Raw genomic sequence first — 19,396 nt, forward strand, 5'->3', positions numbered from 1 at the left:
TGACAGAATTTTCATTTTTGTGTGAACTAACCCAATTTCATCTACAGTAGCTCATCTGTTTGATCTGACCACATGGGCCAGCCTTCGCTGCCCATGTGCATCAATGAGCCATGGCCGCCCATGACCCTGTCGCTGGTTCACCACTTTTCCTTCCTTGGACCACTTTTGATAGACACTGACCACTGCAGAGCGGGAACACCCCACAAGAGCTGCAGTTTTGGAGATGCTCTGACCCAGTCGTCTAGCCATCGCAATTTGGCCCTTGTCAAACTCGCTCAAATCCTTACTCTTGCCCATTATTCCTGCATTTAACACAACTTTGATGACAAAATGTTCACTTGCTACCTAATATATCCCACCCTCTAGCAGGTACTGTGATAAGTTATGAGGTGAAGAAAATAACAATAGCTTTTGCTAGTTTTAATAACAAGGTCATAAAATTGTCATAGCAAATATACTGCCAAAACCTTTGATTGAAACATGAATATGATATATTACTGCAGCAAAATCAGTAAAATATAGTTAATATAATGTTTCTGTTTTCAGAATTAGGTGTTTTTTTATTTTGTCCCATTCAACCAAACACAATTTGGGTGAATGGGACAGTATAGTTTTGGGTGATTGGGACAGTGCTTAAAGGCTTTGCTTCTTAAGAAAATGACTGACTTTGCAACAGAGGACCATTGTGTATGCTATGTATGCTCTAAACTGGTGTTTTGTCAACCACTCGCCCATGACAGTTGCACATTTTTACTGATTTTGTTGCAGTAGTACTCCATAATATTCATGTTTCCTTTAAAGTTTTGTGCAATATATGAACTAACTGACAATTAATAATACACTAACTACGTTCAAACTGTCAATCCAAATCAAATTTTTGTGCCTATCCGATTGGAATCCGATTAATTTATCTATTTTTTTTTTTTCTTAAATTTGGGGGAAGACAATTAAATGTGTTCAATGAAATTTGGGGGAAAAAGACAATTAAATGTCTTCAGTGAAATTTGGGGGAAGACAATTAAATGTGTTCAGTGAAATTTGGGTAAGGGAATTCTGTAATGTATGAGTTGTCAACAGATTTATAAACACTGAGTAATAAAGTTGAACAGAAATAAACATGGGAGTCATGAGGAACAGACAGTGTGATTTTGCATATGAAATTATATCAAAGTATGAACTAACGTGTGCAACAATGCACACTAGCCAAAATCAATGACAAGATGTACTGTCTCAATCACCCAAAGGTTGTGTCCCAATCACCCAAATATATAAAAAAAAAAAAACAGTTTTGGCTCAGTTTACATAAAAGTGTATGTCACACCTCCTTTCATTATGATATAACTTTTGTTCCTCCTCAAATGGATAGGTAACATCTTCAGTATTACAGATATGTATTATGTGTTGGGCTGATGTTTTTAATTTATGGCAAGAAACCTTACAAAAGGCGGATATTCAAAAACTCTCCCAATGACCCATAATAGCTGCAGCCTCTTCCTGACCGACAGCACGTTAACCCGTTGCGTCACATTACGTGTGAGGGGACTTTTTAGGAGTCGAGGAGACATTTAAATGTGAGTGAACGTGCTGAATTTTTGCACTTTCTAACACGAGGGGTACGGTGTGGACTTGTCTCTTAAACAAAGCCGTTGTTTTATGAATTGTAGCAGCGTTTTTCTTAATCCATCGCAATTTCAGCTCTTTTTGGCTGTTGATCTACAGGGCATCAGCATCACACACGTTATCTGACTTACAGATACAGGTATGTAGGCTACTTAAAAACAAAATATTTTAAATATTTTTCTTATATTTCTCTAACTCTTGATCATCCGATCTCTTGCACTAGAGTCTGTCGTGTAATAATAATGTACACGAATTCAACCGTGCACGTGTATGTCATGAAGTGGCAAGTTTGGAGATAAATGCTGGTCTGCTGTGCTCATTCTATTGTGACTGAGGTTATTTAAACATCTTTTTAAGTCTTTTTGAAGAACACCATCCATTTGGCCTACTGCCTGTGAAACATTGTCTCAATAACGCAAAGGATTTTGAGCTGGTGTTTTTCAAACCCTTTTTGATAGAGAGATGGAGCAGGAAACCCCTTAATAATAAAATTGAGTTTTGCATTTTAAACTTCGTTTAAATGTACATGTGTAATGTATTTCTGAACTTTTTAAATGAGCTGATTGAAAATCCATTCAAATAACCATTATTGATGTAAAAAATCATATTATTTACACTTTAATTTGGGTTAAGTGTATGATTCATCACCGGCTGCCCACTCTTAAAGGTTCAGCTCATTCAAAAAGTTCACCCCAAAATTAGTCACAATCAAAAATGACAAATTCTTTTGTTTTATTTTTACATATTGCAGTATTTATTATAAATAATTTACCCGTGCACATCATTATTTAAACAAAATTCAAAATAATTTCCCCTCCCTCTCAAGTACCTAGGTGGACCTTATTCCAGCGCTATCTTTGATTTTTAACGGTAAAGAAAGCAAGGCTGTGACTTTGAGGGATAGACATATAGACAGACAAATCTTCAGTGGGTTTTACTGTTTTTGGATTGTTCTGCTGATGAAACGCTGAAAAAATTGTCTTTCCAAGAAATTTCAGTATACAAAAGTATACTATATGAGCTGTGGAAAATTAAGTGATCTTGGAGTTCATAAATTAAACATTGTTTCTAGTCGGTCTAAAATAAAAAAAATATATAAATATGCTATATAAATAAAAAATCCTATATAAATAAATATGCTCCATGAGAAAGGAGCCCTGAGCTCGTGGCCAGTGCCATTCGGACCGAAGTTTGAACCTCTGCAACAGGTCCAGTACCAGAATCAAATCACTGAGGGTGCTCTAGTAAATGTGCTCCACCATAGCAGTGTACAGTGACAAATGTATGATTATTTATTTACTATTCACTTTTACCAATAATTGGAATTTCAAAAATATTTTGCTACAAATTGTCTATTAATCTATTAGTCTGCCTTTACATTGCTTTAATGCGTTACTAGTATTTTAACACATCGTCTTCCTGAGAACCAGAAAAAAAGGATTTTTTTTTCTTTCACCAGTCAATTTTTATGCTTCAAGCTATTTTTATCCAAACTTTGTATGAAGATGATTCTCAATGTAATGAAAGATATAACAGAATAATTTGATATACCATTTTACTATGTAATATGTGTAAACATGACCATATGCCATTCCCATTCTATGCAATGCATCTATACACTATATATAATTTGCATATGAATGTGTCTTGGGACAATATTTAATGTAAAAAGACATGTAATAATATTTTCATAAGCATGTCTCATATTTCATAAGAATATCCAGACTTAAAACTGTGCATGTTGTCAGAGAAATTCGCAAAAAAAAATGTCCTCTACAGAGGCAAAGCCTCTGATCTGGGTCTCAGGAGGATATTTCTGTCTCATGCAGAGTGAAATTTATATTTAGATGTCACTTCCTAAACTTTGCAGCATGCGATTGGCCGTCGGTCCTCTTAGCAGCAATAGTTTTATTCAATGAATGTTACAGACTGTAGCCTTGAAAGTGAGCCAAGATCGCTATGATCACTAAAAGGCTGTTGCTTTGTCAGTTCATCGCAATCTCACAAAGCTCCGTTATAAAAATTAAAGGGTTAGTTCACCCAAAAATGAAAATTCTGTCATTAATTACTTACCCTCATGTCGGTTGACACCCGTAAGACCTACAATAATTTTATGAATCGTCGAGAATAGTTTTTGTGCGCAAAAAAAACTAAATAACGACTTATATAGTGATGACCGATTTCAAAACACTGCATCATGAAGCTTCGAAGCATTATGAATCATCGAGTCGAATCATGATTCGGATCCCGTGTCAAACCGCCAAACTGCTGAAATCATGTGACTTTGGCGATTCAAACCGCTGAATCGACTCATTAATTCATAACGCTTCGAAGCTTCTTGATGCAGTCTTTTGAAATCGGTCATCACTATAAGTCGTTATTTAGGTTTTTTTTGCGCACAAAAACTATTCTTGTTGATTCATAAAATTATTGTAGAACCACTGTAGTGAGATGGACTTTGTAACAACGTCTTTAGTACCTTTTATGGGTCTTGAGAGTGTACAGTGCATTGTGCCAATGGAGACCTTTCTGAGCCATCGGATTTCAACTAAAATATCTTCATTTGTGTTCCGAAGATGAACGGAGGTCTTACGGGTGTCTAACGGCACGAGGGTAAAGGCGGGCGTACACGGTGCGAATTCTGACGGTCTGAAGATCGTATGTCCACGCACACGTTAGGGGCGAGTTCATCTGAAAATCGTACGGACGCAGTGATAATACGACACGATTTTACTACCTGCCGATTTTCAGAAGCAATAGCACAAACTGTTTGCTATAAATGCAGGTTCATTTTCAGCACCGGAGAGTGCGTGTGTGTGAGAGATGGAGAGACTGGCTGAATCCGAAATCGTCCCGGCCACTATTTGAGGGGACAGCCATTCGTAGTGGTGTCCGGAACCATAGTGGACTTTATTGAGTGCATTCATTCAATCCCACAATCCCGTGTGTACAGCTGATGTACACACAACGGCTGTCTGAATTCGCTCACTTGTTTTCATTCACTCCTTCAAGTGAACTGTATTAGTGAACTAAAGTAGGTAATAGTGATTGAGGGTTTTGGGGGCGATTTCGGATTCGGCCTCAGAGAGCATTAAAGCCTAGTACACACTATAGCTAGCAAGACCTATACCTAGCAAGACCTATACATACTGCATCTCACCTGATAACTGTAGCTCTTTGGCGAACCGCTGTAAAATGTCATCACGGACGACTTTGTCATGATACACACTGCTTGAGATGTCATACAGTGCTCGCTGTTCCTGCCAGAGTTCAGCGAGTTTATCCTCTTTTTCAAGTGTCCAAATTCGTTGTGGCGCTGCCATCGTCGCTTCTTCTTCTGTGGTTTTCCAACTCCTGATTAGTCAACTTCAGATCAGTCGACACATCGGCTCATTGAACCGCACACACGGCACGAATTCAAGCTGACAGCTCCCGAACTTTTTCGACATGTTTAAAAATTATCGTGAGGTCGGGAGGTGCTCTTAACGAGGTCGGCTCATCTCGTCATTCCTCTCACACACTGCGAGCCGCGACCATACGAGCATCAACGATTTCCACGCGATTGAAAAAAATCGCCTGCGAGCTCGTACGACAAAAATCGCACCGTGTACACCTGACTTAAGTAATTGATGACAGAATTTTCATTTTTGGGTGAGCTAACCCTTTAAGTTGTCAACAATAAATATCTTGTTAATGAGAGGTTACGCAAGCCTGCATTAACTCAGCACAGAATAGCCTAAAAACGCTGCCGTTTTGAGCGGTGAGATTCTGATCGCGTTCGAGAGATCAACAACTATCTGTGATTGGCTACATTACTCACCGCTGCAAAAACATGCATTTGACGCTTTCCAGAGGAAACAAATGTGCAAATCTGCCAAATCTGTTTCGCCAATATTATTACAGTATCAACTAAGGGTGCTTTTGCTTGCGTTTGAGGGTGCTTGGCACCGGGCCTGCTCTGCAATATGCAGCGATATAAACGAGAATACCCTGCAAGCCATCCCAGTGTGTGTGAAGGTTTTACTCATTAAGCATCGGGGTTGTCCCGGGGCTCGAGATTTGCAGGGTAGGAGGGGGTAGTGTCTTGAGTGCAACTAAAAGATACAATCATGTACAATGAAACTCTGGTGGAGTAACCTCCAGATGCCTTCAAGAATACAACACAACACAATACAGTACAATACAATAAAAACACAAATGTTCATAAATGTAAAAATTTTGTGCAATAAAACAGGGAGTGACAAGTGCTAAGATTGTTGTTTTGCACTGTGATAAATAGGACATTACACAATGAAACTTTGCAGAGTGAAGAAATGCTGTATATTATGAGGAAGTGGTTAAGGTCTCTAGGTCCAAGGGTGTGGTGTTCATTAGTGGAACTGCTCTGTGGTTGAAGCTGTTTTTGAGTCTTGTTGTGTGGGCATAGAGTATCCTGTATCTTTACCAGACATGCAGGGGGTAAACATATTATGACCTTGGTGTAAAGGGTCTCTAATGATGGATGTGGCCTTCCGGGTGCAATGTGCCCTATTTTTCTTTAGCACGACATTCAGTGCAAATCCCACCCTGCAGTCAATTTCATTGGCTAAGGTTAAAGGTGCTCTAAGCGATGTCACACATTTTTTAGGCCAAACATTTTTTGTCACATACAGCAAACACCTCCTCGGTATCCACTAGCTGCCTGTCCCCTGAACACACTGTAAAAAAACACAGTCTCTGTAGTCCGCCTAAGCTCCACAAACTGCAACAAAAACAAACTGGTGCAGGCTGCACCATGAAGCACAACAAACAGTGCTCCAGCCAATAGCCGACAAGAATGATTTCGACCCCAAAATCGTTCTTGTCGGCTATAAGTATATGGTAGGTTAAGGGGTTAGGTTTTGTTTTAGCATAGCATTGTGTAGGACCTCAGCGATGTGATTGACATGACCAATTAAATCTTTAGAATCTGCTGCGGTGCAGAGATTGCAAGGAACTGGGTTGGGGGGAAAAAATCATGCATGCATGCTTGTCATGTGCCTGTCTGTCCTCCCCCATTTGGATATCTCTAGGATGCAGCTATACCATTCTCTTTCCTCTTGCAATGACTCATATCAATAGCAAACCACAGCATCACCACAAGACCAGGACGCGAGTGTGCAACTGACACATCAGTGGCACAGGCCTAAAGAATGCTGAAGTTGAAGCACATCATCGGGAACCCATGCATGGGGAGACAAGAACTTGACCAATAACTTCCAGCAATGGGGGAAAGCAGACCCAGGGCAGAGGAGAGACATGATCCAAGCTGAGGTCTGACACCTGGAGGAAGAAGGGCGAAGGTCAAGAGACATGGAACATGGATTACAAGGAGCTTTAACAAAATGGGGCCTGCCAAGGCTTATCTCCCCTCATGACAAGGTCCTCAGAGCACTGGCTGACATCTTGGAGCAGGAGAGATAAAAAGCGTCAGACCCACGTGAGACCAGCCCCATCCATCCAGTTCATCAGGAAGGGGGAGAAGCCACCCTCTTCCGAGAAGAGCCTCCTACAGGCAGCACAATCGTGAAAGATGAGGGTGGACCTAGAAAGGAAACTACACTTTCCCCAGGTCATCTAAACATCCCTGAAGCCTGATGTGGTCATATCTGAGGAGGTGAAGAGGATCATCCTGATTGAACTGACAGCACCGTGGGAAGACAGATGTGAAGAGGCCTCAGAGAGGAAAGCTACCAAGTACCAGGACCTGGTCCAACATTGCAGGGACAAAGGGTGGCAGGCTTGGCTATTTCCAGTTGAGGTTGGCTGCAGGGGTTTCCCGGTGCAGTCTGTATGGAAGACGCTCATGGCCCTGGGAATAGCAGGGAAGAAGAGGAAGACAGCTGCTCGCAGGTTGGGGGAGGTAGTGGAAAGAGCCTCTTCTTGGCTCTGGAACAGTCGGGAGGAGTTGAGGTGGAAGCCAGGAGAAGATGGAGGACTTTGTGGTTTAGGATTGAAACATCCGAAGAGATTTGGACACCACCTGACAACATCTCCTGGCCGAAAGCTACTGTCACAAGGCAGTGACTGATAGTGTTTGCATCTAGATGTATCCAATAGTGATTTAATTGAAAAAAATATAATTATGCTGTTCAAATTATGTTCCACAGAAGAAAGGAGGTCATACAGGTTTGGAATAACACAAGGGTGCCACTAATGACAGAATATCCTTTCTGGGCAAACTATCCCTTTTAAAAGGAGCCTCAGAATGACATTGGAAACTTCTGGAGAGTTTGTTTAACATGTTGTTCATCATTCAGTAATGCTCTTTAATAAACATACCTGCCACTATAACTTCATTGGCCCTGTGTCAGGGGAGTTCCACTGACTGAAAGCCCCGCAATTTAAAATTTCCCTTATTTTGTCCCAGTTTAAACCAATTTAGAGCAGTAGACTAAAGGTATTATGTTGTCTTACTCTATTAGCATGATGAACCATGTCTGTAACACCCACAAACCACCATCTTTTGTGTACAGATGCAGCCATTCACAGATTCTCTGACATTTTGATTCATTGTGAGGTTTGATTTATTTCACCTTTCTCTAATCTCACTTAAACCTTGCTAGTCATAGTTTATCATCTGTCACTTCATTTGTTCCCCTTTATGGTTTTATTTCATGTTTTGGCAAGAAGAGAAAACTTCTTTGGTAACCAGTTTCTTCACATTTAGTCTATTTGAAGGTTATCACATTTGGTATATTACAATGTATTCAGTTGTGAATTGAGTATTTGCATATTTTATGATAATTCTGTGGTTTCACAACAAATAAAGGCTTGCTTATAAAGATTTCTGAAACTGGACCATTTTCTCACAACTCTACACAAAAACATCAAATGATTAGCCAAATACACCCCAAACTTCACGCGGATGTGAAAAATGTAATGTAACTATATTGTGTCTTTTGCATATTCAGTATGCAGTGAGTTGTAAATGAGATTTCATAGTGCTCACATTTACATATGTGCACAAATACACTGTACAGACAGTACATATACACAATTGATGAACTACAGCTATTGAACTGAATCAACACTGAACTGACTTGAGCTGAATAATGACAATATTGATTAACTTTACAGCTATTGAACTGAACTGAATCAACACTGAACTGACTTTAGCTGAATAATGACAATATTGGCTTGTTACCGCTGCTTTACAGCAGAATTGGAATTTGTTACTATTTTAGTGTGTAAGCAAAAAAAAAAAAAAATATGTATTTAATGTTTTATATAGTTTGCATCCATCATAAGGAACACTGCTTGAAAAAAGCCAATGAATAAAGGTGTTAATCAGGTGTACACTTTTTTCCAATGTGGTTTAATGCTGCCTGTTCTTGTGTTTGTGCAAAGGATGTTTGAGAGAGCGACAAAGAAGCTGGTCCAACAGATAGATCCTAAGGGTTCTCTGATTGCAGCTTCCAGCCCGAATGATTCCAAGAACCTCAAGCAGCTTGCGGTGGTGCTAAAAACCCAGAAAGGATGGTTCTGGCAGCAAGCTAAATACAAACCCACACCCTTCACTCTTAATGACCTGCTGAATGGGGACGCAATTAAACCAGGTAAAGTGAATAGCAAATAAGTATCGCTGTGTGTTCTTTAACAGATGTTTTGGGCCTAAATGGAAAGATATAGTTTGTCTCTTTGTTTTGAACAGTGTGTAATGAGAACGAGATTGTAAAATATGAGGGAAGATACATAAACTCCATTGCTGGATCTATAGATATGGGAACAGCTGCTTTCAGCCTAAATATGAATGGACAAGGTTCATCAAAACTTTGTTTATCTCTTGGGAAACTTCAGACGGAATACGTGGATATTCCGAAACTAATACATGACTCCAAAGGAAGGTTAGAGAAAAACACTTTAATATGTAATTTTATATATAATGTATATAATAAAGTTGAACCTTGTGGTATCTCTTGAAGGGACAGTTCATCCAAAAATGATTTTGGAGGAATGTATTCACTCTCCATGTTCCTCACCTTTAAAGGACATTTTTGAAGAATCTTTTTAACTGTTCAAAGCAATATTGGATTGATTTGAAATGTCTACGTTATTACGTTTACATGTGCACCAATTATGTGATTATTTCCAATAATCAGAGTAAGTATACTTAATCGCAGTAACATGTTTCATGACAATCCTCTTCACTCCTGTTTACATGCAATTTTCATTATTCTGATTATTCACTAAGAATTATTCACATACATTTACATTTAGTCATTTAGCAGACGCTTTTATCCAAAGCAACTTACAAATGAGGGCAATAGAAGCAGCTAGAGCAGTCCAAGGGCAACAATACCAACAATATGCAAGTGCTGTAACAATTCTCAGTTAATCTAGCACAGAACAGATTTTTTTTAATTTATTTATTTATTTATTTTATAAATAAATTAGACAGACAGACAATGAATAGAATGATAAGTGTTATTACATACATACCCATAAGCACAGCATAAAAGATGAACACACATATAGTAGGTGTGTCACTGGCGACTCTTTTAAAGGGGTCATGAATTGAGAAATTGACTTTCCCTTGAGCTTTTGATAAATAAAAGGTAATCGTAATATAAGAATATCCGATAAGTTTCAGAGCTGAAAACTTCCTTGTTAGTCAAATAAAAGCTTTTATTGACAGCTGGCTCATCAAATGATCGATCTGCGAATGTTCTTACCTGTGATGTCAGAGAGCAGTGAAACTCCACCTCAAGGCGAACGACTGATTCTGTAGCCCCGCCCACCGATTCGTGCCTGACATGTTATAGATAAATAACATAGGCCTACGTGGAGCTAAACCGGATCGAACTTCCAAGCAATAAAGCTTATGGCATGTTTCAAAGTTTTGAACATGCTGATTTTGTCTGAGGTGAAGTTTTGCTGATGCACGTACTGGCTTGTGGGTGCGTGTGTGTGTTAGTGATGCACGGTTCACGGTTATATCCACCGATCGGGCCGGCCAAGTAATAAAAAATAACATTCCAATTAATTGCGGGGGATGAGAGATAAATAATTTTGTTTGTTTGCCAAAGACATTTTGCAAGCCCTGTGGGTGGTTCATTCCAGTTGCCGTTTCTCCACATTTGAAGTTTTCAAAACAATTCCTCACGTGTAATTAAGCCGAAGCTCATTATAATATGCAAAACTGTTTGTTGATCCTGGAACAACATCCCAATCAATCAATCAATCAGATTCCAGGGACAAGTTTGCAGTTTATGTCAAGTTTAAGCAACCAGATTTAGATGCTTCTACATCAGTGTTAGGTAGGGTTAGATTTATTGTTAGGGTTATTATATAATTTTGGACAGTATGTTGTTCCAGGATCAACAAAACATGTTGACGCAGGAACACGTCTAACTCAATAAAACGCAAAATCAAGACGTGCATGTAAACATTGTAGGGACAAAAATAAAATTCAAAGTTTTTCAATATATATTTTAAAGGTTTAAAACAACATGAGAGTGAGTATTTTTGGGTAAACTATCCCTTTAACATACTTAATGCATATAAGAAAACAAACTGATGGGATTAGATATACATTCTTTTGATGACCCCTATAGGAAATTAGACCTCAATCACCCTTTGATCCAGCAATCCCAAAAAAGGAACAAGGGTTTTACCCTCCTTAAAGAGCGAATCGTCACCACCTGCAACTGCTCCATCTCTTGTACTGAACTGGAGAAGGGTGGCTGCCATGCTATGTTTGGAGTGGGTTGTGTTGAGGTTTGTAAGAAGTGTGTTCATGGATTGAACAGTGATGGGCAGGAGTTTAGATCACTGCTTTAATAAATATCCTTATCTGAGTGTTTCAGATGTTCATGGAAGATGGAAGGGGTAAACTACGGTTTGACTCTGAGACTGCATTAGACATCCCACCGAAAACTGTGTTGGCTTACAGTGTCATTGAAATGACCATCGAAAGTGACGGCTACTTTGGTCAGTTGGCCATATTATGATTATTATTAAATGTATGAATTAATATTGAATTTTTTATTTTTTTATTTCAATGTATTTTTTATTAGTTCATTATCATTGTTTTTTATTGTTCTATTATTCATCGTTTAAAGGGGATATATATTATTTTTCAAAGTCTTGATTTTGATTTTGGGGTCTACTAAAACAGGTTTTCATGCTTGAATAGTATTTTTTTTTTAAACAGAATTTTTCACATGTTTTACATTGTCGCAGCACCTCTCTTCCCTGTCTGTCAAAAACACTTTAGTTTAGTTCCTGTCTCTATGAAGGCCATTCTATGAAGCACAATTTGGTTGGCTGGACGAGTGTGTTTCAGAAATGTCACACCCCTTACCATAGCCGCGAGTTTCAACACACTACTAACTCAACCAGGGTGTCCGCAAAGTCTTTAAAAATTTCTAAAAAAGTCTAGAATTTCAAAATCTAAATTTTAGGCCTTTGGCCTTAATTTATTTTATGCCTTAAAAAGTATTCTGTTCTAGGTCTTAAATCATTTTAAACAGGTCTTAGGCCCTGCCCACACGAACACGGGTATTTTCAAAACCACAGCTTTTTCTACGCGGTTTGGCTGTTCGTCCACACGCAAACGCAGTATCCGGTTATTGAAACCGGACTTTTTTGAAAACTCCGGCCAGGGTGAAGTTTTTTAGAAACTCCGGTTACAGCGTTGTCGTGTGGATGGTTAAAACCGGAGATTTAGGCTTGTTAAGTCAAAATGTGCGCCGTTCTCTCCTTTGTTTGACGTCAGTTTGTGCGCCGTTATCGCTTTTGTTTTACGTTACATGAGTCGAGTCTATGCAATGGCGGACGTAGCTTTTAATAAATCTGCTCCGCTTATCACATGTAGCCTATACAGATACATGCGCAGTTATCTCATTGTATTGCAGAACAGAGGCGCCAGAATGCAATAATACAACATAGTAAGGCAAGTGTGTGAAGCTTCAGTCCACTTGGGCCTGCCCATGTGTACAGTTACCTGTCACTGAGTCCAAAGTAAACTTGTAGAAGGGTTTCACTGAGCCCATAGCATCCCTCCGTGGATGGGACCCATGTGGAAATCAGGCAGCCAATCATAGCGCGATTTTGCGTTTTCATGTGGACGGAGATTTTTTTTAAACCGTGCTTGTGTGGACGCGATTGTTTTTTTAAACGGAGGAGGAAAAACTCTGGTTATAAAAATACCCGTGTACGTGTGGACTAGGCCTTAATTTTCCTATGTCCATGTAACACTACCTCTGATGCCCATTGAAATCCTGCAGCACTTTAGAATGTTTTTTTAACATTTTTTATTCTGTGGTGTTGTAGTTCTTTCTTTCGCTAGTCCAAATATAATTTGCTGCATTACGACTACAAATGAGACCAACATGCAGCTTATATTGCAGCCAATCAGCTTTCGTGTTATTGCAATCTCTTTCAGATTGTCCCACAGACACATGAAACGGATTTTATTCTTCAGCTAATAGTCCTCCACTTTTGTGTTTCTGCGATTACTAAATACAACGAAAAATCAACATGCATTTTTTTTTTTTAAATCCTGCATTATTCGTAAACCAAAATAAACAAGATTTATGTATTTTGTTTGTTCTTTTGTCATGTGTGACTATTGTGCATCTAACGTTACACGTAATATGATAAATGTGGTATCCTAATTATGAAAAAAAATGCAAATTTCTGGAAATTGACACCACAAATTCAGTCATTTTGATCTCAAAAATCAGGGAAAAAAAGTTGCCAAATGTACATTCCCGGAAGAAACCTTCAGTAACTTTTTTCAGTTTCAGGGAGTCCAGAAACAGTGCTAACTGTGCTTAATCAGTGACTTTGTGCTTTGTAACTTGCACTGCTCCATTATGCAGCACTCTGTTTGATGTATGTAAGATGTAAATAGTGAATCATTCAAGGTCAACTGTTTTGCGATAGAAATGTTAAACGACTGACAGTAACATCCAGAGATGCAAACTACTATTTATTTTTGTCTCTCAAAAAATTCACATGATTCGTGATTCATTAGGCCTACGTGAATTCCTAACTGAGTGTGACGAGACAAGGAACGTTTTACGTTTTCAAACATATGCGGCATGCAAATAACAGTACATGTGTGCACATTTTAATGCAAATATTATTTCCAAATGTTTCAAAATGATTATTTCCCAGCTAGAATTAGACCTAGAATTTCCTTCACTGTTCTATTTCTTTATGCTTTATAAAAAAGACATGGTTACGGCCTTGAAAAGTTGAAAATGTTTAAATAAAGAACAAAATTAACATAATAGATAATAAAACATAATATAACCCCTTTAAAAAGCAGTTTGACAAGTGTGCTGTATATGTATTTGGGCTTTCCATATCTGAGTTTTGATTTTTGTGTGAGTTTAGATTTGTGCCTTGCGTCTTGTGAGCTAGAAGCAGACGACATTTCCCAGAATCCCTTTCCCGATTTATCAGAGGTGGATGGTCAACAGCCACTGATACAAGAAGGTTTCCCACTTGATACCCTGAAAAATGGTGTGTGTTTCAGTTCCTTTGTGTTCTGTGGGCAGAAGCAGAAGTAGAATGAGCCATTTATTCCTGTTTCCCTTTTTCAAGTTCCTTCCTGGTTATTAGGATATTGCCATAATCAACCTTTTAGTTTCTGTTTTAAGATAATAAGATATATTTTTGCTCTTTTTGCAGCACTTGCAGATTTTCAGACTAGCTTTTGTGCGCTGGCTGACTTGTCTACTGAAAGACGTTCCTCCATCCGGCTCCTGTTGAGGAAAATTCTGTTGGACCGAACTGTCTTGTCAGCTTTGGTGGATGGAGTGAGTGATAGTTAAAAAGGAACAATGCTTGCTAATCGTGTACTCGTATTGCACAAGGGTTTTTAAAATTGCATAAATTGGAGATTCTTTCTTTAATTCTTTCTATAATGATTTTAAAGATTTTTGTATGGTCTCTTTTTCCTCATTTTTAGCAGTGTTTAAAGGTTGCATGTCCCATAATTTCTCTATTTTGTGCTTATACCCACACATGCTTATTTGGGTAACCTGGACAGAAATGTTGTTCCAAGATCAACAAAATATGTTGACCCAGGAACTAGTGTTGTAATACTCAACAGTCTTCGATCTCGACCACATTTGTATTACACACATATTTTTATCACTTCTATTTATTTTTGTCTTATTTAATTGTCTTTCAGAGAGATATGTTAAGCAGTGGTGAAAATCCATGCCTTTTAACCAGCGAGCTGTCTGAAAATCAGAGCCAGATTGTTGGTGCGTTTTTAGACTTACTGAAGTGCGAACCACTTGACAAGAATGGACTTTCCACATCAGCGTCATTGTCCGGTTATAATGGATGTCAGATATCAACAGCCAATCAAAGTGATATTTCCCTGGCATCCGAGTTAAATGGATCAAGCAGCAAACCAGAAGAACGGAATGGTTGTCACATCGCTGTATCTCATCGGAACAGAGAGAAAGCAAGCAAGGAGAGAAGGGAGCTTATGCATGCCATGCAAATGCTTATCAGCGCTCTTGAGGGTTTGTACACCTAAGCTCAGAGATATCTTGTGTACACACAGACTCTTTCTCTTTTCATTCATACTCTTTCATTTTCAATTCAGAGCTGACGAATGTTGGACTGAACCTGCTAGAACCGTTCTGCACTTCTGAAGGTCTCAAAAGTCTACAGGATTTAGTGAGTTTAATATTGTTGAATGATAATTCTGTGTTGATTTTTGAAAAAATTACAAAATGCATTCAAATATATGTAATTTAATTTTGTATTTTCTGTATACTTAGGTAATTCATCTGACTTCTAACCACACGCCACTCTGCAAAGACACCATCCCTGTTTTCCTACAAAATGACGATGAATTCCACAGAGCAGAGGCACTTTTTAAGTCATGTAACGTTTTACTAAGGAAAGAGAATGGCACACTGACCTCAGAAATGACATGCAGAGAGGGATTCCTCCCTATGGTCCTGTGCATTGCCATCCATGGCCTTGCTTCCCTTAGTGATGCATGACATTGTTAGTGTTGTAAGACTGGGAAAACTGGAAAGCTGGAAGAGAGGGTGACCCTCTGAGAAAACAAAGGAAATTAATCATCTAAACTCTTGTGAAATTTACATCCCCACCCGAGACGCAACCACTCAATCACCTAGTTTACATTTCATTCCCTTTACCCTCATCTCTCCTCCCCACATGTTGAGATGACATGAAATTCACCCAAAATCTATATGGTTTAATGTGAACAATTATCATACAACATTAAACATGTTTGGGTTTCGTTTGAAATGACTGGTACAAAGGTTTCATTCCCACAGAAGTAAACTAAAAGGTAACAAAGGTTTTAAGAGTTTAGAGATATTTAGCTAACTGTGGTGGGGTGTGTCCTCTGCCAATTGGTCCTTCATACATATTACCTCCTGTCCTCAATAAGGTGTAAACTACAGGACTTTCCCATTGTGAACTCATGTTTACATTTGAAAGAAGTTTCTGTCTCGGTCTGAGTATTTAAAGAGATGTTGCAGGAAAGTTCGGGGCTTTTATAGAAAGCAAGCATGAGAGCGGCACTCTTAAAACAGTATAGTCAATTACCTCTGTCAAGTGACCAAGACTGGAAAGTTTGTGATCGTGGGCCTGCATAATGAGCGGCCAGTGCGAGGACCCTATGCAACTCTGAGAACCAAATGAATGAGCTCAATAAGAGTAAAGAATTAAATAGAATAATCCGATTAGTTGGGAAAATATTATACAAATGACCAAATCGGCATTCTAACCTAAATTCGAGGTCATGATAAAATGGAGTCAGATAAAAGTAAATTGGATTTAAATTACTTTGTCTCGCTGAAAAGGCAGATTGCACAGAAAGTGTTTTTCTTGATTATTAAGACATATTAGTGATGCAGAAATTACACGCTTTAGTTTTAATGTGTTGCTTATATTTACCCACTTTGTTCATTCCATAATGAATCCAAAAAATTAATATTTTATTTAAATATTTAATCATGTATATTTTAAATATTTATGCAAAAATAATGTTTATATGTATTTTATTTTCCCAGCTATTTGTTTGTACTATAATTATAATTATTTGCACTTACTTAAACAACTAAATTTTACATTTAAAGACTTTATTTACATTGATTTAAAATGAAATTGAGGTAAAAGTATCATTTAAAATTCTTTATGAAGACTTTAAGATTTTAGTTGTTCTCTGAAATTGTTTTTTGTTTTCCATAGCTAATTTAGATGCAGCCGTATTAATGTCAGAATAAATATCAGATATTTTGGAATATTAATAACGTATTTTAATATAAAACCTTTTGTCATTTTGTTACTGTAAATATTTTTTGCCATTTAAATTGTGTATCTCTACAGATAAAGAGTGCATGCATATATTTTCTCCAAAAGCTTCTATTTGATTGTTTCATGCAATTTTATCCTTAATAAATGGAAAAGAGGAATAAAGAGAAACAATGGTCAGCCTGTTTATTGCCTTGTTGTTGACACAGAGACTAAATACATTTGGCAGAGAGGTCATGACATTCTGGAACAGAATTTTTTGAGACATTCAAGAAAGAAAAAACACGAAAACGGCTGAAATCAACAGGACTGTTTGTTCGTTTCCTTAAAAGACTTTAAATAAATTAACTGAGGATCATAAGACACAGACACAATGTGCAGCCCAATGTTGTACAAGACAAAATTGGTTAATTCAATTTTACAAAATGCACTATAAATAAAACACACTGCACACATTGATATGGACTTTTGCATAAAAGAGATTCAATACATCTCTTTTGGAAAGGAAGATAAGCAACAAGCGGTTAAGAGATTAGGGTCTATGTAAACAGTTTTATGGTTCATGATTTTAGGATCTAAAATGTTCTACATAAGCCCTTGGCCTGCTACACTTTGTCAGGTTATTTGTCTTCATTTGAGTATAAATCAAAACATCACAGTAGGTTCAGGAACTAAAAAATGAAGGAGGAACACATGTAAAAATAACTACAATAATAAATTAAAAAATATGGCCTCTGATTCGCCAAGGCCGGTTTTAGTTTTCCTCATTTTTCTTTTCTTCAAAGATGTTACAAATAGAAAGATATTCATTAAAAACATACAAATACTAAAATAAATAAGTACTCTTCCCTTTCAGTTTGAGTAGAAAAAACGTTGCATTGTGTGCACAAAAAAGAGGTTGGGCTAACGGTGCTTTTGCGGGAGATGACACTCATTTGGTTGGTCATTCCAAACACGTAACTTCACTCTGCCCCATATCAATCACCTTGTATGCCAATCATACACATACTGTACACACACACACACACACACGCACACTCAAACGCTTGTATGGTGAGCTTCTAAAGGTGCCCTCAGTAAACCCAGCTCACTGGAACCCACTGCGGTTCAGTGCACAGTTGGTCCACAGCTGACTGCAGTTTCTCAAACGCACAGTCTAAGTTGTCATTGACAATGATGAGGTCAAAGTAGTGTCTGTACGCCCGCAGGATACGAGCGCTTTCGTCTACGGTCTTCTTCAGGTCGACATCCTGTGAGAAAGAGAGAACTGAATTATTATTCGAGTTAAAGGATTCAAATTCTTTCATTGATTTCTCACCCTTGTGTTGTTCCAAACCCGTTAGACTTTCGTTACTCTTCGGAACACAAATGAAGTTACATTTTTAATGAAATCTGAGGGATTTCTGTCCCTCCATTGAGAGCTAGACACAACTACTACTTTTTTTTAATGTATTTTTTTATTATTTTTTATTCAAATGTTATGCTATGTCCTCTGTAGTGGATTCCAGAACTCAGTTGTTTAAAAAATAAAATGACATGAAATCACATGTATAGGCAAAAACAATGGGATTTTTTTTCATTCACCAATCAATTTTAAGGTTTGTTTAAAGATTATTCTCAACTATGTTATGAAAGATATAAGATAATTAATTGACATTACTTAATGCAATATGTGGGTAAAATGGCCATACATGGGTTCTCCCATTCAATACAATGCATCTATACACTGTATCTAATTTGCATTAAATATTTTCATAGGAATATTGATATGCAATTTCCTTCTCTATTCACTTGTGTCTCCCAAAATGCCCGATGAACATGATTTAAGTCCTGGTGTCCACCATAGTGGACATGTATAAAATCAATGCTCTGTTTTGTAACAGAAAGTCATATTTTGATTAGAAACCCCATACATTTTTTTTCTAAAATGTTGATTTATAACAAACTACTTGAAAATGAATTTGATTTAAATGATAATTACAAGATATTATCATATTTCCACAAGAGTGCTAAATTGAATCACTAAATTAATGTCAGCCATTTTAAACACCAAGGAAAAGTTGTAGTCCTGGTGAAACCTCCAAATATTTGGTATCTCTGAAAAGCCCTGAATGTGCTTTTTACAGCACATCCCGACTTTGACATGTATTGTGTCAGAGAAATTCACTAAAATATAATGTCCACTACAGTGGACAAAAGTCTATTATCAATGTTGAAAACAATTTTTTCAGGATTCTTTGATAATTCTAAATATTTATATCAAAATTTTTTAGCAATATTTTTTATTTTATTTTCACTTTTTAACATTTTGAAATACAGAATTTTACATTCATATACATTCATTCAAATTCAGAACAACCATATAATTGCTGCATTTACTCTATAAAGATAACACCCCCCCTCCCCCCCTCCAAAAAAAATGAATATATATACATTTGAAATAGAAATCTTTTGAAACATAATATGCCATGAATGTAATGCCATGTGTATCTCA

At 37.6% G+C, this 19,396-nt stretch overlaps 2 protein-coding genes across 5 annotated transcripts in view; one reads left to right on the plus strand and one right to left on the minus strand.

Moving 5' to 3' along the window:
- The first annotated feature begins 1,522 nt into the window (after positions 1–1,522).
- Positions 1,523–15,888, plus strand: gsdmea (gasdermin Ea). Of its 2 annotated transcripts, XM_079829590.1 has the most exons (11): positions 1,523–1,571; positions 1,720–1,759; positions 8,989–9,197; positions 9,293–9,485; positions 11,196–11,358; positions 11,448–11,571; positions 13,987–14,115; positions 14,284–14,411; positions 14,789–15,131; positions 15,215–15,288; positions 15,393–15,888. In XM_079829590.1, exons 3-11 carry the CDS (start codon positions 8,990–8,992, stop codon positions 15,618–15,620), a joined length of 1,590 nt encoding a protein of 529 aa, XP_079685716.1. In that variant the 5' UTR covers positions 1,523–1,571; positions 1,720–1,759; position 8,989; the 3' UTR covers positions 15,621–15,888. The 2 variants fall into 2 exon arrangements, with proteins under 2 accessions (XP_079685716.1, XP_079685715.1); XM_079829589.1 differs by having other exon boundaries at positions 1,530–1,759.
- A 1,176-nt stretch (positions 15,889–17,064) lies between these two features.
- pals2b (protein associated with LIN7 2, MAGUK p55 family member b) overlaps positions 17,065–19,396 on the minus strand; it is a 53,878-nt gene continuing 51,546 nt past the window's right edge. For all 3 annotated transcript variants that reach the window (XM_079829592.1, XM_079829593.1, XM_079829591.1), the window contains one exon: positions 17,065–18,152. In XM_079829592.1, the coding sequence (XP_079685718.1) occupies positions 17,976–18,152 (177 nt within the window). In that variant the 3' untranslated portion in view covers positions 17,065–17,975. The remainder of the gene's footprint in view (positions 18,153–19,396) is intronic.

The sequence above is a fragment of the Gobio gobio genome, assembly GCF_949357685.1.
Source record: "Gobio gobio genome assembly, chromosome: 11".
Classification (NCBI taxonomy): Eukaryota; Metazoa; Chordata; class Actinopteri; order Cypriniformes; family Gobionidae; genus Gobio; species Gobio gobio.